The 23,997-nt window shown below is 59.6% G+C and overlaps 6 protein-coding genes across 6 annotated transcripts; 4 read left to right on the top strand and 2 right to left on the bottom strand.

Moving 5' to 3' along the window:
* Positions 1-1,797: 1,797 nt before the first annotated feature.
* VTJ83DRAFT_4879 (uncharacterized protein) lies at positions 1,798-5,901 on the top strand (the record flags this gene model as incomplete). Its single annotated transcript, XM_071011416.1, has 5 exons — positions 1,798-2,077; positions 2,139-3,438; positions 3,494-3,565; positions 3,627-3,695; positions 3,756-5,901. The coding sequence occupies 5 exons, from the start codon at positions 1,798-1,800 to the stop codon at positions 5,899-5,901; spliced, it is 3,867 nt and encodes a 1,288-aa protein (XP_070866329.1).
* Positions 5,902-6,922: 1,021 nt separating this feature from the next.
* Positions 6,923-7,301, bottom strand: VTJ83DRAFT_4878 (uncharacterized protein; the record flags this gene model as incomplete). Its single annotated transcript, XM_071011415.1, has 2 exons — positions 6,923-7,079; positions 7,234-7,301. The coding sequence occupies 2 exons, from the start codon at positions 7,299-7,301 to the stop codon at positions 6,923-6,925; spliced, it is 225 nt and encodes a 74-aa protein (XP_070866328.1).
* Positions 7,302-9,145: 1,844 nt separating this feature from the next.
* VTJ83DRAFT_4877 (uncharacterized protein) lies at positions 9,146-11,703 on the top strand (the record flags this gene model as incomplete). Its single annotated transcript, XM_071011414.1, has 2 exons — positions 9,146-9,704; positions 9,788-11,703. 2 exons carry the CDS (start codon positions 9,146-9,148, stop codon positions 11,701-11,703), a joined length of 2,475 nt encoding a protein of 824 aa, XP_070866327.1.
* Positions 11,704-12,185: 482 nt separating this feature from the next.
* VTJ83DRAFT_4876 (uncharacterized protein) lies at positions 12,186-13,349 on the bottom strand (the record flags this gene model as incomplete). Its single annotated transcript, XM_071011413.1, has 1 exon — positions 12,186-13,349. The coding sequence occupies one exon, from the start codon at positions 13,347-13,349 to the stop codon at positions 12,186-12,188; it is 1,164 nt and encodes a 387-aa protein (XP_070866326.1).
* Positions 13,350-14,111: 762 nt separating this feature from the next.
* On the top strand, positions 14,112-15,080 carry VTJ83DRAFT_4875 (uncharacterized protein; the record flags this gene model as incomplete). Its single annotated transcript, XM_071011412.1, has 2 exons — positions 14,112-14,157; positions 14,290-15,080. 2 exons carry the CDS (start codon positions 14,112-14,114, stop codon positions 15,078-15,080), a joined length of 837 nt encoding a protein of 278 aa, XP_070866325.1.
* Positions 15,081-15,649: 569 nt separating this feature from the next.
* On the top strand, positions 15,650-20,394 carry VTJ83DRAFT_4874 (uncharacterized protein; the record flags this gene model as incomplete). The annotated part of the gene is made up of 4 exons (XM_071011411.1): positions 15,650-16,034; positions 16,096-18,749; positions 18,807-20,089; positions 20,364-20,394. 4 exons carry the CDS (start codon positions 15,650-15,652, stop codon positions 20,392-20,394), a joined length of 4,353 nt encoding a protein of 1,450 aa, XP_070866324.1.
* Between the last annotated feature and the right edge of the window lie 3,603 nt (positions 20,395-23,997).

The raw sequence follows: 23,997 nt of genomic DNA, 5'->3' as shown, positions 1-23,997 counted from the left end.
CGTAGTCTCTCTCGCTCGCCGTTGAAGATGGGAAACAGGGACGGGCGCTCTTGAAAATGTCTCTTTTGTTCGCATGGCCGGAATGAGGCAGCGCGTTCGATTTCTGGCAGGTGATGTCAACACACTGCTCAGGTCTCCCTCCGCCTTTCTCCAAAGCCCTCTCTCGGCCCCTGATAAGTCCTGTTTCGGACTTCTCTTCACCAAGATAGGAAAGTTAGCGTGCGATCGGCACGACAAACTCTTACGGAGGGTTGGCATTGGTTCTGATAGGTGACGAGCGCTGCGCGAAGCATTGAAGCTGCTGCATGGCTCGCAGATGGTCGAAAGTTGGTGTAACCCGGCCGGGAGCTGCGAAGGTGTCGCCTGCACCTCTCACCGTCCACGGGCCATCTGGTGATCAGGCCATCGCTGGAATCTTGCTCTGTCTTTTTTGTCATTGCCGACGGTCGTCCCCGCAGAAATTGGCACTGGCCCTCTCTCTCTCTTTCTCTTTCACTCTTGTGTGCTCATTCCTGTCCCCCAAGGGGGACAAGCGCTGTCTCAGCGAGAGGGGGTTGTATCGCAGCCTGCCGCGTCCCGTTCGCGGGCGAGACGCTATTCCTGGTATGACCACGCGAGGTGTGGGCGTCCCCCCCCCCCCCCCCACCCCCGGTCGGTGGATTGCAGAGCTGGGCTTGCCCGATCCCTTCATCAACGCCTCTCGAGGACTTGGCGGCGCCCACCTTGGCGACCTTGACCCCGCGATTCGTCGCCGTGGGACAACCACAACTGCCGCTTTGCGCACGCCGATTCGCCAGGCTCATCCAGAATGAGAGAGATCGGGCCCGGGCTCTGGCGGTGTGTGGCCAGGTGGAGGAAGACAAGGTTGGACGTGAGGCTCGAAGGTGGAAGCCATAGCAGAGGCAAAAGGATGAGACATGCATCATCTATAGCACCGCACTCTCTGTCCCGTCTCTTGTGTTGTCTCGCCATCCCGTGCGAGCGACGCCGGGCCCGAGCATGCAAGGTGAGGTTCCAGTGGGGTGGAGATGCAAGGTCCAAGCGGGTGAGAGAGCCTGAGGAACCTCGACGAGGTTGGAAAGGATTGTGAGTGAGAATTGCATGGATGGATGGGTGCATGGAACGGGATGCGATGCAGCAGTGAAGCAGTTGGCGGCAGTGGCGGCAGGTGTTAGCGGCTCCAGACTAGCGCCACAGCAGGGACTCCCCAGCTGACCCCCCTGAACCGAGCCCCCGACTCAGCATGCAGGATAGCGGATCGGTCGAGCTGGGCGGGTCCTCCTATAATTATTGGCCCATGCCGGCACTCTCGCGCTTCCTCATCCTCCTCCACCTTTCCGGCCCTCGCCCAGTCGCGCTCCACGTGCTGTCGAGCATCATCCTTCCTGGGAGGGTTTTCGGATCTTGGATCCTGGGTGTTGGGCTTTGGAGAAGACAGGGCGAAGGAAGATCATGTACCATCAGGCCAGTATTGTTAATTTTTTCTTCTTTGGCGGGCAGCCGTGTTGTTGATTCTCGACGTCGCTGGCTTCTTTTTCGGCGTCTTCCTCTCTCTTCTCTCCTTCTGGCTCTATTCTTCTCCACCTCGAAGCCGGTGATCCAGTCCGTCATCGAACGAGAAACCGTCAAGGCGAACAACAACAACCCCAGCCACGCCGAACAATCCCCTCCGCGCCTCCTTCGACCATCCGTCAGAACTCCCGCCCCCGAACCATCTCTCCCGGTGCACCGTCTATGGCGCTCCGCCGCCTGATCTGAGACCACCCGGGGGCCCGTGCTGCCCAACTTCGCCAGAGAATGCTGTCGGCCCTCCTTCGACCCTTTCGGGGCAGCAGCTCGAGAGCCGACGACCAGCAGCCTGTCGACCTAGAGCAGGACTTTGCCTTTCGCCCGTCCATTGCCGAATATCGCCGCCACCTCCACGCAACCGCGGACTTCACCGAGGCCGACGACGACGACGAAGATGAGTCCGATGGCGCCGCCCAGCCTCGCGCGCCTTCTGGGGGCCGCCCGGACGACGAGGACGGCATGGCCCGCTCCTCGGGCATTCTGCCCCTCTTCTCTGCCAATAATTTAGGTGAGGCGAGAGTTCGGATCCCCTCCGGCTCTGTCGCGGTGGCTGACCCCTCGGCCTGCAGATGCCATACCCGTCTTCAGCATCACGCATGCCATCCGTGACATGGTCCAAACCCGGACCGAGACGGCCCTCTCCTGGGAGCAGCTGAGGTCGCCGCAGATATCGCAGTTTCTTGTCAAGCCCATGCAGCAGCAGATTCGAGCCCAGCATTTCTCGCCCGCCACCCTCTATGCCTTGATGGCCAACTGCCTGCAGTTTGAAAAGGAGTCCCGCCTCTCTCTGGGCACCGCCGGCACGAACGCTACTCGCGCCAGGGTATGCCAGCTCTTGGCCATCAAGCTTCTCAAGGAGTATTCTACTCGGGAGCTCATTGACGCCCTCTGCTATGACTTCTATCCCCTCCAAGGCTGCTCCGGAACCCAAACCCCCCTCGCGCCGGGAGGCAGCCGACCCCTCCAGTCCGCCATGGCTCCCAGGACCTCGGCCCTCGAGGTGGCCATCCGCGCCTCCGCAAAGCATTTCCTGGCCCATCCCCTCGTCGTGCAGTACCTGGAGGCCATCTGGAACGGCTTCCTCTGCTTCTCTGTCCCAGCCCACGAGCCCGGCAGGCTAGGCTCATCCGGCAGTGTCACTGGTAGCATTCCATCCCGCCGCCATAGCACCGTCCGAACGCCCCTGCTCGGCGACCGTGACCAGCGGACCAAGTACGAGCCCCCGCAGTCCAAGCCCTTCACCGGAAGATGCTCCGTGAGACTGTACGACCCCCGGTCTGCCTCGCTGTTCAAGCTCTCGAGGCTGCGGGTCCCCCGCTACCGCCGCCTCTTCTCTACGTGCTCTCTGCTCATCCTGATAGGCCTGTTCCTCGCTGTCCTGGGGCAGAGGTCCAGCCGTATCACGTCCGTGGAGCTGGTCTTCTGGATATGGAGCGCCGGCTTCATGCTCGACGAGCTCGTCGGCTTCAGCGAACAGGGCCTCTCCTTCTACGTCATGAGCTTCTGGAACATCTTCGACCTTGGCATCTTGGTGCTGCTGATGGTGTACTACTGCATGCGCATCTACGGCGTCTTCCTCTTGGACCCCCACCAATGGAACCAGAACGCCTACGATGTCCTCGCTGTCAACGCCGTCCTCCTGCTGCCCAGGGTCATCGGCATCCTGGACCACCATCGCTCTTTCTCCCGTCTGCTCATCTCGCTGCGCTTGCTGATGCTGGACCTGGGCGCCATCTTCGTCCTCGCATTCATCTGCTGCGGCGGCTTTTTTGTGTTTTTCGCCTTCTCCAAGAACCCCGACGGACCCACCGCCATCGCCTACAAACTGTTCCAAGCGCTGCTCGGTTTCACTCCGTCCGCCTGGGATATGTAAGTCAACCGGCCCCGTCTGCCGAAGTCGCACGGTTGCTGACGTTGCTCCAAGGTGGTCGTCATACAACTGGATGGGCAAGACGCTGCTTGTCTTGTTTCTGGTTATGAGCCATTTTGTCGTCATGTGGGTAGCTCCTTGGGTACCGGCCGTGACCTTGCGGTGCCGAAGACTAATGACTTCTCAGAGCAATCCTCATCGCGGTTCTTACCAATTCCTTGATGGTTATCAATTCGAGGGCCACCGAGGAGCACCAGTACGTGTTGGCTACGCGTTCCTGGGGGAGGGGGTTGTGTTACTAACGCGGCCTTGTCAGGTTCACGTTTGCCGTCAACACCATGGCCATGGCCAAGAACGATGCTCCCTTCTGTTACGCACCCCCGCTGAACATCTTCGCCTGGGCTCTCATGCCCCTGAGCTACGCCATGCCCAGACGGCAGTATGTGTGGCTGAACCACACTGTGCTCCGCGTCACCCACTTCCCCTTGCTGTTTGGCATCTACTTCTACGAAAAATTTATCCTGGCCTGCAGCATGTACGAGTCCACGGACCTCGTGGACCGGCCGCAGCGTGCTCGCCGCCATGCCCTTTCAGACCCTGCCAGCAGGTCTACCTTCTTCAGCCCCAGCATTCGGATCCGTGAAGAGTCTGTGGTGGCTTTTGAGAGGGAGCGCGCGCTGGAGGAGGTCTTCCGGCGCGTTCCGAACGCGAGGACCCAGCGACGGAATGATCGGCACAAGACGCAGACTGCCATCCGAACATGGATGGACCAACACGAGCCGTCACCACGGAATTACTCGACCATGAACAGCACGCGCATGGGCAGCGACTGGCAGCGGAGGCTCAGCATGAACCGCGAGAGACCATCCAGGATCCCGCGGCATTACTCGGACATCCGGTCAACGGCGAGCGACCCGGCCGATATCATATCCGAAGCTCCTTACCCCATCGCTGCTGCCATGTACGACTTTGACGACGGCATCATGCGGAGGGACTATACAGTCGAGCCCAAGGTTCACACGGATGCCGAGGCCGACGGGGATGACGAGCTGGTGACGAACGACGAGGATGAAGGCGACGACGCGACCAACAATCTGACCGACAGAGGCGCGAACCAGGACGAGGCAATCGAAGACGAAGACTACTTCACCCCGGTTGGTACCAGGTTCAGCAATCCCGAGCTGGAGTCTCCTCGACCACCTACTTCACGCCATGTGCCTCTTCACACCCGAACCATGTCAACCAACACGATCCTCTACGCACCTGAAAGCACGCAACCAGACGACTCGTCCGCCTCCGATTGGCCCACGTCCCGACCCTTCTCGCGCCCCATGAGCTCCCGTCACACGCCCGTCGCCACCCCAATCACTGCGGGCGCCGGCCGCCGCTCCCCTCGACGCCACATGTACCTCGCCGCGAATCGCCCGCGCTCCATGATCCAGCCCGGCGAGAGCCTATATCGCACCATGCCGGGTCGTTCTGGGGGCCTTACCCTTGACATCGCGGCCGCCACCAACGCTGGGAGCGCCTCCACGACCCGCCCCTTGCGGCGACACTCCGTCGCCGATCTCCTCACCACCTCCTCGGCTTACCCTGAGACCTCCAACCACAACCGCGAACCTATGAGCAGCGGCTCCGCCGACGATGTCAACCGCACCCTTCTCGCCAAGATGCAATCTCTGGAAGAAAGCCTCGGCTTCATGTTCCGCGAGATGCGCTCCCTGGCACGCAGGCACACGGACGGGGAGTATCACTCTGACGAGACGGGCAAGCCGTCTTCATGGGGGAGGTCGCTCCATCACCATCCTCATCCGCACCACCACCATTACCGCGATTACCAGCAGCAGCAGAGACAGCGAAGGGCAGCCGGAGGCGGATTCTCGGTCGGGTCGGACCCAAGCTCGACGAGAGGGCAGGCGCTGATTGAGGTTGCGATGGCGCAGGCGAGGGAGAGGGAGAGGGATCGTGAGAGAGAAGGGGGCAGGGTGGGACCGGCTTGGTTGAGACGGGCGAGGACGGCGGCGGCGGCGGCGGCGGTCTCGAGCGGAGGCGGTGCCAACGTTGCCGGTGGTAGCGGAAGCGGTGGCGTCGTCAGCCGCCGGAGCTTGCCGCCGAGGCGTCCGTTGGGGGTGTGGAGGAGCTCCGGGTCCGGGTCTGCAGCGGTGGTGGGGGAAGACAAGCTCGCTGCTGCTAGCGGTTCCGGAACGGGTGGTCCTGGGTCTGGGTTGGGGATCACGGGCCGGACATCGGGTTCTGGCCATCTTGAGGAGAGAAAGAGCGGGGGGAAAGGCAAGGGGAGAGAGAGGGATAGGGATGGGGATGGGCGTGGGAGCAGGAGCCCGGAGAGTGGCGGGGGTCGCGGAGACCGGAAGGGGAGCTTGGACACGGTGGGGTTGATGGCCATGTCACCGCAGACGGACGGGTTGTCGCAGGTTGCAGGGAAGGGGGGCATGTCGTTGTGAGGACCCTTGAGCGCCTGGGTGGTGTCGTCGAGGTCGGGTTGGATGGGGTGGAAAATTGCGTTTCTGTGTTCCTTGCTTCTGGGGCATCTGCATGGCTCATGGGATGGGTCCTTGGTTTGGTTGGGCAGGTTGCATTTGGGCGGCGTTGGATGGCTGCGTTTTTGTTTTGTTCGGCAAGCATTCGACATGCTCTCTGCTTGGTTCATGGATTGTAATTCGGAGGGTGGTAATATGTTGTTTTGAGGAAACATTGGCAGGGTTCGTTCGGCGGTTATCTATCACGAAGTGGCAGAGCAAATCGCCTCACCTACGTGTCTAGGGTACCCAAGTGAGCTTGTAGCTTGGATGGCCTGGATATGAAAGGCATGTCCGCTGATCGCAAGTGGAACATGATGTAAATGAAGCATGCGGCGGTGAATGCGACTCTATCCCGTTGGAGATGAAATGGGAACACACATCTTCTGTGTAGGTGCTTGCTTACTACTACGTAGTGATGTGATGAGTGGTTCGCAGACGTGTCCAAGTCAGCACATCATGTTGGCCATCAAGAAACATTTCGCTAAGATAGAAAGACAAGTGTATTATCATGAAGACATAAGAAGCTCCCAAACGGTCTGTCCGTCTACCCCATGAACCTGTTGTGCCTAGCCTCCCTCGATACCGTTCGTTATAGCTGTGTCATCGTTATCAGGATGCCATATCTGGCTTGTCTAAAAATACTCTGTCCTGAACATGACGATGGAGCGCCAGCTTTGGTTGTATGTATGTGTGCGTGTAAAAAAAAAAGGAAAAAAAAAAAGAGAGAGAGAGAGAAAGAACGTGCGTGCGTGCGTGCGTGCGTGAGTGCGTGTGTCTGGTTTGTAGTACTAGTTCCTTTCCGACCGAACGCAGATTTGGCTTGCGGCCTAACAAAACTCTTGCCAAAACCAACAACACCATGCCAGAAGATCAGATTGAAGCAGCATCAAGATCTTCAAGGCAAGAGAGCCAAAGCGAGTGGGATCAAAGCCCGGCCGGTGATTTATATTCCCCCACCGCTGCGGTCGACAGTGACATAGAAGCCGGGAGCGGCCCGCTGCCGGGCAAGCTCGGTCTCATGGTACTGCTGGGCGCCGCGGCGGAAGCCGAGGCCCGCGCCGATAAGGACAAAACTGGCGGCCGTGAGGCGGGGGTGGCGGCTGGGGAGCACGTTAGAGCCTTGCCCATGAACGAAGCAATGAAGAAATGAACGATGAGAGCTACCTCTCTGCGAGGCGAGTGCTTTGAGGTGGATGGGTGCGGAGGGGGAGAACGGGGAGTGCCTATCCAATACGTTACTATCAGGGAGCGTACCTAATCACGCGGAGGACCGACGCCGCAGTCGACGTCGCCGCCGATGGAGGAGGAGTTGACGACTGCATTGTAAGGGTTTGCAGAGAGCTAGGGGTGGCCAACGGCGGGTTCGAGCCCGAACAAAGCTACTTTGAGCTGATGGAAAGTGTTTGCTGCCGAGAGTTTGAAGTGGTTGGGGAGAAAAGCGTCGAAGGTGTGGTGAAATGTTGGGAAAATCAACGGCGATCAGTCAAGCAGCATGGGCCGAGCTCAGAGGCCGCTATCAATGATCGTCCAGGTCAATGCTGGAGCATCCAACAACATCAGGTTGACGTTATCCTTGACGGGAATGTCGGGAGCTATGTAGGTCAGGCAAGTGCAGGTCCAAGCCCTCCCCTCGTTTCTTCCCATCTCCTTGAGCAGCACACCCGCTAGTGATCTCTCCCCAGCATCGCTGAAACATGGACAGCTCATAAGACAAGCTGGAAATGGCTCGACATCAGCTCGACCGGACCAGGATTGGGCCTCGGGAAGGAGAGGTGGCACGCGACACCCCGCCGAGAACCATGGGGAGCCGGGAGCGAGGGAGGAGCCAGGCCGTGATTGGTGCGTGAGAGCCAAGACGATGCGCTGGCGAGGTCGGTGGGGCCGGCTAGGAGCCCTGGAGCTTGGGCCACATCTGGGCTTGGCGCCCGCAGCGAGGCGGGGAGAGGTGGGGCAAGATAGTTATGTTGTTGCCTTGTCCAGGGAATTTCCGTGGGTCTTTCTGGCTTGACATGAAATCGGACGGGAATACCTTCACCTTTGGAACATGCCAGAATCAGATAGACTGGCTGAAGATTGGACAAGAATGCAAATGAAAATCTCTCTTCTCCGAGTCAATTCCCCTTAGTCCATTGTTTAACGACCGAAAAAAACAATTCTTATTAAAAAAAAAACCGGTATCGATGGAATTCTGGTGGGCCAAACACATTGCATTGCGCTGTACATACACCGTATAAGCGGAAGCTACCTGCCTAGGAGGTACCTAGGTGCCTTACGTACCTCGAGTCATGTACTACCTACCGTAGGTAGGTACCTGGCACCTTGGGTGCCTACCCTTATCTTACGTACGCAGTATAGTGCTTACCTTTTTCCGCCCTTGACGACCAGACAAATGGCGGCGGTCAAATGCTGGCTTTTCAAAGGTCCTGCCTGGCCAGAGACTGACGGTCCCTTTGGTCCGCCTGGTGAGATGCCCGGGACCTACAGGCGGTGCGCTATGCCGTTTGGTGTTCGAGGCTGACTGCATCCATCCACCTCATTGTCCTGCATGCTTGTGGCACGGCTGCCGTCGTCCTGCACTTTGGGCTACAGATAGAACGGTTTCCCGTGCAGTCCTCAACGTGATTCTGTCACTTTTATTCATTCGCTAGGTCGTTATTAAGCAACGGGTCTCGAGAGAGTCGGGTATTTTACGTCCTGTATACCTACCAAAGGTTGCTCAGGAGGTACCGCAAGCGCTCATTCTGGCTGCAAGGCAACCAACAAGCTGAGCCGTGTTCTCCCCCTCTCCTCCCTCCCTCTCTGCCAATCTCAGGAGGTGCTTGATGTGGTTTTTCATTTTTTTGAACACAACCTTGTTGCATCCCACTTCATATTCTCATCATATTTTCTTGAACATGTCGCAGGTTGCCTGTCTTGCACTCTCGAAACCCATTCCTGCTTGATGCCACTGTTTCTTCCCAGCAGGAGCTTACCCAAGATACCGTCCTAACGAGTCCGGGTCTTCTTGTCCACCTTCTACGAAGCTGACGCGCATACCTGCCCGGACGTTGCTCCGAGCAACTCAACCGCCTTAGCTGTCCTTCTTCGCCTTTTTCGGTCATCCTTCGTCTTTGCCAACTTCTGTCGTCCATCTCGCGGAACCATTTTTCATACCAACCTGGGCGCTATGGACTCGTCAGACGACTCACCCCTGTTTGGCGTCCTGCCTGGTGGCCTCAGCGCGAACACCGAGAACGCCATCAAGCTTCACATGCAAGAGATCGCCAGCCTCAAGGCACCTTTACACGGTGATGGCAACGTTCTCGCCGTGATTAAGTTTCCGCGCGACGATCCGTCGGCCTGTGCCTGCGATGGAGAGCCATGGCACGACATCCACCTTCGCCTAAGCTCCGACAAGCTCCTGAAGCTGGAATCCAAGGTCATATCCGACATGTTTACCCCGAGGGCCCAGGCTCGCTTCCGCCGTCGCCTCGGCCTCGAGGAGCTGCCCCCCGGGATCGAATACGTCCTCGACTTCACCCCTCCCGAGGAGGGCATCGAGCTGGCTGACATAACTACTGCCTTGTGGCTGCCGCGGGCGGTGAAACTCTGGTTTCTGGCTGGCCTGTATATCCCCTCGTCCATTCTCTGTATCACCCCAACCCTGAGCACCCGCCCGCTTGCCGACAAGGCTGTGGGTGCCGTCCTCGCCCTCGGTCATGATGACGTCTGCAAAGCTGGCCCATGTGAGTGCTTCGCCAGCTGTCCGAGCCGCGAGCCATTTCTTCCTCCTGCGAGCTCCCTAGCAGCTGACTCGTCATCATCTCAGGCATTACCCTCCTTGGCGACTGGGAGCCTCGCCTGGACCATAAGGTGCCGGGCATTGTCGACGAGAACCCCGCTGACGACTTGCGCTACATCCCGTCGTGGCGCAGAGTCGATGACTACTGCCCCATCCGTCACCGCGTCGCCATCGCCCGCGTGCTCAGGGCCATCAATGGCGACGATCTGTTGCTCAACTCGGCCGTGCGCATGTGGACGGTCGCTCAAGTTGCCATCTCCCTCGAGGTGCCCCAGGTTGTCGTCGACCCCGTCACCCAGTGGCTTATCGCCCCGCCAAACACCAAGTTTATCGAGATCTGCCCGGAGCGTGCGTTCCAGCTAGCTCATGCCCTCAAGATCCCCAGCGTCTTGATCGCCGCCTTTCGCATCCTCGTCAACGAGCACGCCGTAGACTACGCCTACCCCAAACCCGCTCCGGGTCGCCGCTGTCCGCTCACCTGGGCCCAGCGACGTCGTGACGAGCTGGCGGACCATCTCTCCACCCCCGTCGAGTATGCCAGCCGCGCCATGGCCGAGCGCCTGAACGCTAGGCTCAATGCTCTTAAGTCTGACGACGTGTTCAACCTGCTTCCGGGGAACAACACGCAGTGGAAAAAGCTCAGATACTATGAAGTCCTCGTTGCCGGGCTGCCCGTGAGCCATCCTCTCGCCAAGGCCCATCGCGCGCTGGTCAATGCCTTGCGCAAATCCTTCCACCGCTGGATCAACAAGGCCCTCAAGCCTGACATTCTGGACCCCCCCTTCCAACACGGCGTCAAAGGTTTTATCGAGGCCCAGCGTCGTCACTACGTCCCCGCTGCCGAGTACATGCATATAATGGACCTCTACAACACCCTCGCCACGCCTCAGAAGATCCTCACACCTTTCTTCTGGAACGCCCTCGGACAGGGAGAGCCCGAGCATGCATTTTCCGGAAACTGGTCGTGCGGGAAACCCCTGTCGTTCTTTGTGGCCGACTTCAACTCGGCCCTGCAGGACGCCGTGGAGGAGGAGGCAACGCCCGAATTTGTACGCTCCCGGCTCAAGGCTGGCGTCTTGAGCGCCATTGGTCAGGACCAGAACACAGACATTGAATTTTCCCTCCGCGATTTCTTCAACATCATGCGCCACGGCGCGAGCGACTTTTGTCACGATACCGTGAAGCCAATGGACGGCTACGCCACCGACGTGGACGCCGGCGGCGTACCGCTTTTCCTTTCAGACCACTTGCTGCTGTCGCTTAGCGAGCAGGAGCTCAATTATCTTCCCATTTGGGCCGGGGGTCTTGATGATGGCTCGGGAGGGGTTTTCCAGGAGGTGATCCCGCCGGCTGAGATGGGCCCCAGCGAGCCCGGTCCGGCCTATCACACGGGATATACGGCAGCCAGCACCGACGCGGATGAGGCAGTGACCGACGCGGGAACCGTCGTGACCACCCGTGCGGCACCCGGGGAGGCGCCGTCTGTCTCGAACCTAGACTTCGACGCCCTCTCGATCGGCACCAGCACCGCCAACAACACCCACGACGACTTCGCGTCGATGACGGCCGGGCAAAGCCTCGCCGTCCAACCTAGCGGCCCCGCTACCCTCGCGGCAGGGACGACGGGAACCCGCAGCGTCGCCGCATCCACGCTGGGCGGAAACGACACCGACGACGAGAGCGTCTACGCTGCCGCGAGGTTCCAGCAGCCCGCCGACCACCAGGCGCAGGGCCAGGCGATTGCACAGTACGTGGATGAGGTGAGCGAGGACGGGAATGAGTTTATGTGGGAGGACGACGGCGATGGCGACGAGGCCGACTTTGACTTTGATGAAGATGACAATGATGCAGGAAAGGGGGATGATGCTGATGGTAATGGAAGCGATGGGAATTCAACGCTGAATGGGTTTGAAGAGATTGATGCGCGGAGCGCTCGTGGCTGAACGCGGACACTGCGACAGGAAACATGAGGTCAAAAGTGGGTTGGACAGATCCAGCTGGAATAAAAAGTAAAATAAAAAGCTGGGCGTTCATGGTGGGTGGGAGAAGGGAGGGGTTGGGCGGATATAAGTCTCTATTGTACCTCGCTTCCATCTGGCATTCGACGTTTGCTGGTTGCGTTTCTGGTTGCTTCTTCCAAAAGTACTTCACCTTATCTTACCGATCAGTGGAGCAAAACACACAGCAGAGAGACGGGGAACACCGTTGGAGCCGTGGCAATGCCCCGAGGACAACGGCCGTACAGACCATGGCCATGGGGACACAGTGCTTCGGCGAGAAGCGCACGATAGATTTGGATTTGATGCCGCGTTTCCGTGTTTTACCCAAGGTAAGGAGGTGCCTCGTCTACTTGGTCGTTTGGTCTAACCTCGACGCCACCATAAGCCTCCGTCCATCACCACTCCTCCCCGTTTCTCTAATATAGTTAGCCCCTATTCAGCGTATTCCCGCTGCCCTTTGGATTCGCCTCAACGAACTCATCCCACGCCCTCGCCTTCATCGTCTCCTCGTCGGCCTTGTCCATATCATCCTCGTCCGGCTCGGGGCGGTGCCAGCTTGCCTCGCCGCCACCCTCAATGATGCCGCCCCTCCGCCGCTCTTCTTCGAGGTACTCGTCGATGGTCATGGTGGGGAGGTTGTGCCCTGGCCGGAACACGCCGCGGGCGAGCTCCTGCCGGTTGTTGAGCAGGGTGAACGGCTGGAGGGGCTTGCCGGTGCGCGAGAGGAGGGGGCCGCCTTTGTTTATTGTGCTCGTTTGGGTCAGGGGGCCGTCCAAGCGGTCGCTATAGTCTTGCCTTTGGGCTGCGTTGGCGGTGCGCCGGTCGCGGGAGTCGGTCGCGGCCGGGCCGGCCGAGCCGGGAGGTGGAGGGGGCGGCGCCATGGCCAGCACCTCCAGCTCCCTGTTGAGGCTCTCGAGAGCCTGGAACGTCATGTGCGTGCTGTAGCGAAGGTGGGCAAGGTGCGTCTCGCGCACGGCGTCTTCGTCCCCGATACCCGCGGCCCGGGTCCCGTCCGCCTCCGGGTCGCCATACTCGGGCCGGCTGCGGAGGAACTCGAGGCGGGCCCGCAGCTGCTTTTCGGCCTGGAGGTTTGCGATCTTGGTAGCGCGGCGGTCGGCGGGGTCGGCCGAGGGGGGCACGGTGCTAAAGGATTCCGGGGCTTCGGTGTAGCGCTCCAGGAGCTTCTTGTAGTCGTCGGAAAGAAGGTCGTACGAGTCGACAAGGTGGAGGAAGCGCTCGTAGGCGTCGCGGGCGGCGGCGAGGATGCGTTTGCGCTCGGGCGGGGTCGGGCCGGGAAGTCGTTGGGTGGCCTCGGCGAGGTGGAAGTTGGCGAGGAGAAAGGGGAGGCTGGAGGTGGACAGGTCCTCGGCGGACTCGTTGGGGCTGAAGAGGGAGAGGGCCGAGATGAGGCTGAGGGACTCGTTGTAGAGGCGAACGACGGACGAGACGGCGTCGGCGTAGTCGGGCGAGTTGGGCGGGAAGGATGTCGACTCGAGGGCGAGGCGCTTGGCTTCAGCGTCGGCCCAAACGGCCTTGAGGGAGCGAGGCTCCTCGTCGGTCGTGGGGTTGGGGGCGGTGGCGGGGTCCATCGGAGTGAGATGTCTTGTTTTGTGTGCTTGGCTTGTTTGTGTGCCTGTGGTTTCCTTTGTTTAGAAGCCAAGTGTTATGCTTGCCAGCTGGGGGTGTACGTTATGAATTTCTGAAAGTCATCATGAGCTTGGAAATCGGTGGGGAGGGGGGGGTGCACTCTCCAGATTCCACGGAGCTCGAGCTGGCTCCGGATGTCGTTTCGAGTTCGATCTTATCTAATCTAATCGCATGGTGGGGTAGGTGGGGCAGTTCTCATTAGCTTGACAATGTCGCACTACACAGTACTGTGTATACGCAGTAGTAGGTATGTACTCCCTCTGACTGTGCAAGATGCGTGTGACAAGATCTGCTTGCAGATTTTGATGATTGGATTCTAGGAGAAGGCTCCAGCTTCTCCGGCCATCAGGTGCAAAGCTGGCTCTGTTACCGCACAACTGTCTCAGTCCAGAGGTACCAACGGTCTTGTGCGCAGGTGAGTGCATGACAAGACGCAGTACTTTGCGGTACTTCCTCTTACATACATCTCTCCGCTGCCCCACACCCACCGGATGACATGTCAGGCCATTGGCTCGTGATGCTGTGCATTCCTTGCCTTCTGCTCTCTTCCGTCCAATGTTATATGAATGCTCAACTGGGACCAGTGCCGAGTCTGTGACAAGCTGATGAGCCTTTCTGCTCGCTACTTGCTTTTGCGCCCCTGTTTGAATCTTGGTCCTTCACTTGGTCCATTATCCCGGTCCCAGTCCCGGTCTCGAAGCAGCATGGCGCTCTACCCTCCTCCGCTGGGAGACAAGCGGAAGCTCATCTGTAAGTCATTCTCCTCCTCGGATCTTTCTGCAAAATGCCTCTGAGATGGCCCAGAATGAGACACATGGACAAAAGGCACGTAACGTCTTGTCTAACTCACTGGCCTTTCTCGCACGTGCTTCTCTCCTGTAGTCGCACCATCGCCCGCGCCCGGGTCGCTCGAGGGCTCTCCCTCGCCAGCCCCCGGCCAAACGCACCAGTTCCTCAACCAATTTCTCAAGACCGAACACATTGGCGGCCTGAAACGGACGGACCTCAACCCCTCGGACCCCATCGAGCAGTTCCACGCTTGGTACAATGAGGCCGCGGCGCCTGGTTCCGGTGTCGCTCACCCGGAAACCTGCACGCTATCAACAGCCCAGCTCCCTTCAGGCCGCGTCTCGGCCCGCATCGTCTACATGAAGGAGCTGGACCCTCGGGGGTTTGTCATCTACAGCAACTTTGGCACCAGCGGCAAGGCTCGTGACTTGTTCGGCGCCCCGGATGGGTCCAGCACGGGAAACCCCTGGGCCTCGTTAACCTTTTGGTGGGAGCCTCTCGAGAGGCAGATTCGTGTCGAAGGGCGGGCCGAACGCATCCCTGCTGCCGAGAGCCAGACCTACTTTGACACGCGCGTTCGCGGAAGCCGGATTGGGGCTTGGTCGAGCCGCCAGAGCATGGTGTTGCCTCCAGATCCTGCCGTGGAAGGCGACGACGGGCGTGCCCAGTTGGATAAGTGGGTGAAAGAGACAGAGGAAAAGTTCGATGGTGTGGAAGACATCCCCGTGCCCGACTTCTGGGGTGGCCTGAGGGTTGTCCCTGAGAGAATCGAATTCTGGCAAGGGCGGAAGAACCGGCTGCACGACAGGTTTGCGTATGATAGGGTTGAGGGAGAAGGTGACGCCGGTAGCGCAAGCTGGACGCTGTCGAGGCTGAGTCCGTAGGAGGGCACGACGTTGGCATTGAGCGGCATCATAGGATGCTATGTTTGCATTGTTGGGGGGGTCAATGGCTTTCAGGTAGAAGGAAAGGATAGAGAAGTTTTTCAACGTGAGTTATCATTTTGAAATGGATTCCGGGTCTTTGTTCCTACGGTGTATATATGGCCTCCATCCCAACGCTGACGGCGATGCGGAAGGCTTACTTCCTAGAGAGGTCACGTCCACTCCCAAGTTTGTTGACGTCGGTCCTGGGGGTTCAAGAACGAACGACCAGAGCCTACCTACTGTTTCCGCAGATCTGCGTGGCATGACGAGGAGGAAACCTAAACCCAAAGTCGCAATGCCCATAAGAACCCTTCGACCCGCGGGCCACTGCATTTCCTTTCCCAAACATTGCTTCTTACGGAAACAAGCCGTTCTGGCCTGCAACCAACCTGGCCGCAGGTGGGCAAATATTATACATTTCAAGGTACCTGAGCTTCACACCAATGGCGACGTTGGAAAGTTCCCCAAGATGCCTCCCTCGTCCACGACCGCAGTCGGCTTCCAGAACTTCAAAACGGAGTTACGACATGATGGCTGCCGAACATCAAGAGCCGTCCGCTTCATATGCCATGGAAAGCAATGCCTTGACCAACGCTGACCACAGCGCTGATGACGCTAATGACACCGACAAGGAACCTGGCGGCGGCAAGCGGTGGGCGCTGAATCCAGAGCCCAAGCGTCGGAATATCTTAAATCGAAAGCGGGCCGAACAGGAAGCCTTCAATGTCTGGATCGAGGAGAACCAGGAGGCACTCACAAGCAGCGTCAACAAGCTCGTTGTTGACGGGGACGAATTCCGCACCCTGATGCGCGACTTCAAGAACGAACGCATCATCGCAAACCCGCGCGACTACCAGCTCGAATTGTTCGAACTGGCCAAGAAGCAAAACACCATTGCTGTCCTTGACACCGGTGAGTTTCGTGAGCTCTCTTCCTGAAAATCCTGATGGATACCGGTTGACCATGGTTCCAGGATCTGGGAAAACCCTCATCGCCGCCTTGCTTTTGCGATGGATCATCCAAAACGAGCTCGTGGACCGGGCCCAAGAGCTTCCCAAACGCATCTCTGTCTTCTTGGTGGACAAGGTCGCCCTCGTGTTCCAGCAACATGCCGTGCTTGAGTGCAACCTGGACTTCCCCGTCGAGAAGCTGTGCGGCGACGACATGCTTGAGAACGAACCTAGAGAAATCTGGGACCGAGTCATCGAGAACAACATGGCTGTCGTCTGTACGGCCGAGGTCCTCAACCAGGGCCTCCACCGCTCGTACATCCGGATGGATCAGATCAACCTTCTCGTCTTCGACGAGGCCCACCACACCAAGAAGAACCACCCCTATGCCCGCATCATCAAGGACTTTTACGCCGAGATGGACGACAGCAAGCCGCGCCCGCGCATCTTTGGCATGACGGCCTCCCCCGTCGACGCCCATGTCGATCCCCAGATCGCCGTCGCCGAGCTCGAGGCCCTGTTGCACAGCCGCATCGCCACCATCGCCGACCCGGTCGTCTTCCAGCATGGCTCGGCCAGGGCGAGGAACGAGCTCTCCGTCGAGTACCCCAAGAAGAAGAAAGACTGGGACACGGACCTCAGCCGGGCCTTGAAGCAGCTCGTCGGCGACAACGGCCTGCTGAGGAAGTGCTTCGCCTTCACATCCACCGCGGCCGCCGAGCTCGGGCCTTGGTGCGCCGACCGGTATTGGCAGCTTCTGTTTGGAGACGGCAACGCTGGCTTCACGTTGGAGTCTAGGACGGAGAGGGAGCTGCTCCGCGCGGCGGATTACCTCAAGGGGGCTGGGGTGCATGTTGACAAGGTGCGAGAGGCGCGCAAGCTGGTGGAAGAGCACGACTTGGGCCGGCCCAGGCTCAGCGCCGACCTCCTCTCCTCCAAGGTCATCTGCTTGTACAAGATCCTCTGCGACCAGTTCAAGGGCGTGAACCACAACCGGCGGTGTATCGTCTTTGTCAGGCAGCGCAATGTCGCCTCGCTGCTGGCGGACCTTTTGCAGCAGCCGGAGATGCGCATCCCGGGGCTGGAGCCTGCGGCGCTGATGGGCGGCGGGCGCACAGAGTCGAGCCTGGACGGCGCCAGGGTATCGTACCGCGACCAAGTCCGGACGCTCGTCAAGTTCAAGAACGGCGACGTCAACTGCCTCTTCGCCACCTCGGTCGCCGAGGAAGGGCTTGACATTCCCGACTGCAACGTTGTCATCCGCTTTGACCCCAGCAACACCCTCATCCAGTACATCCAGTCCCGCGGCCGCGCGCGCCAGGAGGATTCCGTCTACATCCACATGCTCGAGAAGGGGAACCACGAGCACAGAGAGAAGGTCGCCCTGATGAAGCAGAACGAGGGCGCTTTGCGAAGGTTCCTTGAGAACCTGCCCGAAGACCGCAAGCTCACGGGCAGCACCTTCAACATGGACTACTTCCTTCGCAAGGAGCGCAACCAGCGGCAGTACACCGTCCCCGAGACCGGGGCCAAGCTGAACTACAAGCAGAGCCTGCTCTACCTGGCCGCCTTTGTGGCCTCGCTGCCGCACCCGCCCGAGGCGGTCCCGACGGCCAGCTACGTCATCACCGCCGTTCCAGGCGGCTTTCAGTGCGAGGTGATTCTGCCAGGCTCGTCGCCCATCCGCAGCGCCACGGGCAGGGTCCACGCGAGCAAGGCCGTGGCCAAGTGCTCGGCGGCGTACGAAATGTGTCTCCAGCTCTTCAAGAACAAGTACCTCGACGAGCACCTGCGGCCCGTCTTCACCAAGCAGCTCCCGGCGATGCGCAGCGCTCGCCTTGCCCTGAGCTCCAAGCAGACGCAGTATGACATGCGAATCAAGCCTGAAATCTGGTCGAGGCTGGGAGAGCCCCAAGAGCTGTACGTCACGGTCTTGACGCTGGAGAACCCGGCTGCTCTCGGGCGCCCGTCGACCCCGCTGCTCCTCCTCACTCGGGAGCCGATTCACAAGATGGCCCCCTTCCCGCTGTTCTTTGGAAACGGTAGCTCCACGCCAGCCGCGTGCATTCCAGTCCGCGGATGCCTGAGCGTCGACGAGGCCCAGCTCCAAGGCCTGACGGCGTTTACGCTGACCGTGTTCAAGGACGTCTTCAGCAAGGAGTACGACGCGACAGCCGCCCAGCTGCCCTACTTCCTCGCCCCGAGCCGGCTGCACCACGACCACGACTTCCGATCCCTTCCGGACCCGAGCGCCGTCATCGACTGGGCCACGGTCCAGCTTGTCCGGCAGAACGAGCACATCGCGTACCGCCTCGACGAACCGCACGACGATGACTTCTTCCGGGACAAGTTCGTGGCGGACTGCTACGACGGCGCCCGCAAGTTCTTCCTCAAGCGCCGCCGCGCCGACATGAAACCGACGGATCTGGTGCCCGCAGGCGTCGTCGCGCCGTCGCACAGGGCGTGGAGCAAGGCGGGAAACGAGCGCAGCGTGCTCAACTGGAGCTTCGCCTCGTGGTCCAAGCTCAGCACGTATCGTACGCTCCAGCAAGACCAGCCGGTTGTCGAGGCGGAGCTGCTGCCAGTCAGGAGGAACTTGTTGGATGACAAGCCTGCTGATCGGCCCTTTGCTCCAGAGACGTGCTTTATCGTCCTCGAGCCCATGAGGATCTCTCCGGTACGTTGTGGTGGGGTGTTTAGGGGAGGACGAAAGAGCGTTCGCTGACGAGACTAGCTGCCCGTCCGCGTCGTAGCGATGATTTACACCCTACCCTCGATTCTTCATCGCCTCGAAGCGAGCCTCATCGCCATGGACGCCTGCAAGAAGATCGGTCTTGCCGAGATCCGCCCCGACCTGGCCCTCGAAGCCTTCACCAAGGACGGCGACGGCACCGACGAGGCGCAGGAGCGAGACGCCGAGAAGGCCGTCACTAAAGCCGGCATGGGCAACAACTACGAGCGCCTCGAGTTCCTGGGCGACTGCATCCTTAAGATGGCCACCACCATCTCGGTCGTCACGCTCCTCCCGGAGAAGGCCGAACTGGATTACCACGTGGAGAGAATGCTGATGATTTGCAATCGCAACCTCTTCAACAACGCCCTGGAGCTTCACCTCGAGGAGCACATCCGCTCCATGGCCTTTGACCGCCGCAGCTGGTACCCTCAGGGGCTCACGCTCAAGCGTGGCAAGCGCGCGGACGGCTCGGCCAGCAAGCATGTCCTCGCAGACAAGACCATCGCCGACGTGTGCGAGGCCCTCATCGGCGCCGCTTACCTCACCGGCCGCGATCGCTCAGGCGACCCGGCCACCCGCTTCGACCTTGCCATCCGCGCCGTCACCTACCTAGTCCGCAACTCCCACCACCCTATGACGTCCTGGTCTCAGTACTACGCCGCCTATTCCGCCCCGTCCTGGGCCACCGCCCCGGCCACGCCCCCCCAGCTCGACATGGCCGACCGCTTCGCCGCCCGCCTCGGCTACCGGTTCCGCCACCCACGCCTGCTCCGCTCCGCCTTCCAACACCCAAGCTACCCTACCATGTACGAGCGGCTCCCTTCGTACCAGTGCCTCGAGTTCCTCGGCGACGCGCTGCTCGACATGGCGTGCGTCGAGTTCCTTTTTGATGCATACCCGGGCGCCGACCCCGAATGGCTGACGGAGCACAAGATGGCCATGGTGAGCAACCAGTTCCTGGGGTGCCTGGCCGTGTACCTGGGCTTCCACCGCGCCATGCAGCACGTTTCGCCGCAGGTGCAGAGGCAGATCGTGGACTACGCGGCCGAGGTGGAAGATGCGCTGCAGGCCGCGAGGGAGGATGCCGGCCGGAAAGGGAGCGCGGATCCGGAGAAGGACTTTGCGAGGGACTTTTGGGTCGTCCTCTCCCAGCCGCCCAAGTGTCTTCCGGACGTGGTCGAGGCGTACATCGGGGCCGTCTTTGTGGATAGCGGCTATGACTTTGGGCGGGTCAGAGAGTTTCTGGAGAAGCATGTGCTGCCGTTCTTTGGGGATCCCAGGTTGTATGATGAGTTTGTGCGTGGGCAGGCTGTGACGGCCTTGATGGAGGCGGTACAGAAGAGGTTGAGGTGCGGCGAGTGCAGGGTGCTGGTGAGGGAGCTGCCGGCCGTCGCCGAGGTGGCCGTTCCCGCCGAGGGAGAGAGGGGCGGAGATGGAAACACTGCTTCAGACATCGCGGGCCAGAACCAAGATGGAGTGGCGAGGATGAAGCAAAATACGACGCCCGTCCTGCTGCACGCCGGAGTTGGCCCCGGGATGGGCGCGACCAGGAAGCAGGTCGTCTGTGCGGTGCGAGTGCACGGGGTAACGGTGGCGCACGCCGTGGCGGGCAACGGCTGGCAGGGGAAGATTGTTGCGGCGAGGAAGGCCAAGGAAGTTCTGGATGGAATGACGGAGGAGGAGCTTCGAAGGAGGGTTGGGTGTGATTGTGGAAGACAAAGCAGGGCGAGGGGAAGATGAATTCCCGGGCTTCTACCGGGAGCGAAGAGGGAGGAAGAGAGGAAGGGGGATGATTGGAACCGATGGGGGACGATTTACAAGTAGAGCAATGGAGAGAGGAAAGGTGAAGGACATCTACACAAGCAATGAATTTTTTTTTCTTTCAGTTGGCGAACACATCAAGTCGGGTACGTAGTACGTCGAGGGACAGGAAGCTTGGTTGGGCGTTGGTGGTTGCCTACCATGCACGTCCTCCCTTCCCTACGGTGCCTAGAGGTCTTTCCGATATGTTTGGTCAGGACTTGATAACTACCTCTAGGCTACCAACTGCGAACTTCCAGGCTGGCAGGCGGCCTCCCCCCCCCCCCCCCCCCAGTCAACCAAAAAAAAAAGAGAGTCTTTACAGGTACCATCTTCAGGCCAGGGCTTCCCATCGGTTCACTTTGTTCGGTGGAGGTGGGGTTTTTCGGTTGCTCCTCATCTCGAGCTCCGAAACAATAAGGCAGCGGTTAAACATGGACCAGCAGATCCCGATTTCATGGCCGCGTTGGCAATATTTTGGGCCTTCACGACTTTGCTGGTGCTGTACAGTGTCCCGTCCAGGTACATACCTACAGATATTGTCCCACCTCGGAACCCGTACACGAGGATGCCACTTTCTTTCCCAGGATGCACGGCGTTGGGGAAAAGCCCTGGGAGCATACACAGTACTACTAGTATTCCTGTCATGTTCACGGCATGGGTGGCATATGACGTGCATGGCGTACATGGCATGCATGGCGCGCATGGCGCGCATGGGACTTCTATACTTGGCCCGTCCGGGTTGACCGCTCCTGTGCGCAGCAACCTCCGATCGCGAGAGACAACCTGGAAGCTGCTTGGGGCCGACCTCGTGGCATATGTCTTAGTACCCACGCGGTGTGCTCACTTTTTCCCCAAGAAGCAAGGTTTGGGAACTGACACACAGCTGCACGTCACGCACAGCATACCACGCATGCCTGAGCATGACGGAGAATGGGTAGATTGGAAGCGGGGAGGAGGGGTCTTGTCTTGCCAGGCCAAGCCTCTCCCGACTCGCGGCCTGAACTCAAGAGGCATGGGAAGCTATGCGCAAGCCAGGGGGATCTGGGGCATGTCCCCTCACGTTCGAAGCTTCGCCGGTACGCCTGACTCGTGCCAAACAGCAGGGCCGTCACCAGATCGAGGGATGTTTCTGAAGAGCACAGCTCTTTGGCTGGCATGGTTCCAGCAGGAGGTACGAAACATACACAGTATTGTGTGGTACGTCAGGCGGCTTGACACACGCGGCTTCCATGTGAGTCGCCGTTCGGCTCAGCCACTGGGCTTGCGGCCTCAGCCATCCCGAAAAAAAAAAGCACAAAAAGAACGATGCATCATGTTTTGTCGCGGGTGCGTACAGAACAGCAAGCACAAGCACGGCCTCGGAGATGGGAGCGAGTGGCCTTGTTGCGCGCAGCGTTTGTCGCCCGTCCCGTATTGAGGGACGCGGGGGCGGGAGATGGCAGGTCGGCCTGAGGTTTGTGGATTGGTCTCGCTGTTCGAACGGTCCGAACAACATCGGCCGCGGACGGCGGGCTGCACGGGAGGGGGGTACACAAACCCAAAGCGATCATGGTCATTGGTACAAGCGGCCTCGGGGATGCAGTAGCAGCAGCATGCACTGTACGTACCGTGATGGTGGGCTGAGATGGCATGCCGTGACAACCCATAGCACGCGCTGGGAAGCATACCCGACTTTGCCGTGGAACCTGAGCATATCAGGTACGCTACTGCGTAAGCCTCCCATCCAGCAGCCGCGCGCTCCGAGTGGCCACGGCATTCCGGTTCGATGCCCGAGATCAGCGGAGTAGCGGTGAATTCTGCGGTGGATGTCTCAGCGCCCCGCCATGGACGCGGCCGTTTGATTTGGCTCTCAGGGGTAACGTTACGCGACCGTGCTGGGTGTCGTGCGTACTGTAGTATGTAGGTGCAAACCCCTCCTCGAGAGCATGGAGGACCGGGGCTCCGCATCGGATCGACAGGGCAAATCATGATTGAGACACAACTACCTTTGACGCGGCATGCCGGCGAGCCTGAGGTCCCACGTTTGGGTTCCATGGCACGGCGGTTTCTGTACCCCGGGATAAGGATTCCCTTTCGAGGCAATAACACGCAGCGAGATCCCAGTCCGATGGTACCCAGATTGACGAGCCACCAAAAATGGGGAAAAAAGCAACAGCCACGGCGATCGACAACCAGGGGCCAATCAGGCGTGCCAGGGGGGGGGGGGGGGGAGGGCCCGCCTGACGGATTTCCGGAATGGGTAGGGATGGGGGCAAGGGCATCTTCCGAAGCTTGGAGCTTGACGGAGTGCTTTCTTTGAGCTTTGAGGCACTATATAGTAGTCAACTAATAGCTTCCGGGTTCTGGAGCCTCGCTCTTCTCTTGGCGTTCCGAAGAGGCTTCCAGGCTACCGGCCCAGGGCGGAAATACCGGGTGGGCCAGCTGATGAAATGATGGAGACCTACGGAGGCGTCGGGGTGGCGGATTGTACCATAGGTGCGTTGGCCCCAAAACGAGCCTCGCGGTTGAAATGTCTACGCAGTATTGGACGTGGCTTTCTTTGGAGAAAAAATCCATCATTGGGGTTCATTGGGAAACCAGTCTCCAAAGGGAAGGGTTTTTTTACACAGCAGCAACGTTAGCAGCGTTTCCTGGTGCCGACATCTCCGAGGAGGTCCCTGATCTTCGGGGCATCTCTGAAGAGAAGAGGGAGCAGGTGTGGAGCTTGCCCGTTGGGCGCTCTCATGAGAGACATGGAGCAGACGAAAAATAAATAAATAAATAAAAAAGACTCATCGTCAGGGCCAATTTTGGAAGTGAAGTGCCAAGGGGCATCACCTGAACGCACCCCTCCAGCCATCTGCGGACCGGGATGGACGATGCGTTTGTTGTGCTCTCTGCTGACGACGACCGCGAGTGATTTCCTCCGTAGCACCACAACAAACACCACGATACGTGGAGGAGGCGATGCTTGCGAGCCCCGCCGTGCAACGAGGGCACGCGGAAGATGGGCCCGCACAGACGATTTTTTTGGACAAAGACGATGCCCAAGATGGACAGCCCGGCTACTGCGGAACCAGGACTACCCGGTTTGCAAAGAAGCCTGTGCTCCCGCGCTAGAGCCTCTGCCACTATACTAGAGTATACACAGTAGGACACATCCTTCTGTCAAAATACGCCATGCCTGCACGCCGCCGCGCCAACGGGGAGGGCCATCGTTTGCCCGCAAAAAGTCCGCCACTCGCGCGTCTTTGTCTGCCGCTAGAACACCACCCCCTGACAGCCGCCGCGCATTTTGCAGATGTGAGGATGCACGTCCGCAGGCCGACGGATTGGTCGCTGCCGGGAGAGCGATGAGATGAAACGCAGGCGAAGCGTCTCGGGCGCGCTGTTTGCTGCCCTTCCCCTC

Source organism: Remersonia thermophila, chromosome 4, assembly GCF_042764415.1.
Source record: "Remersonia thermophila strain ATCC 22073 chromosome 4, whole genome shotgun sequence".
Taxonomy (NCBI): Eukaryota; Fungi; Ascomycota; class Sordariomycetes; order Sordariales; family Chaetomiaceae; genus Remersonia; species Remersonia thermophila.
Note: the sequence above shows the minus strand (reverse complement) of the source record. Positions and strands in the feature narration are given on the sequence as shown.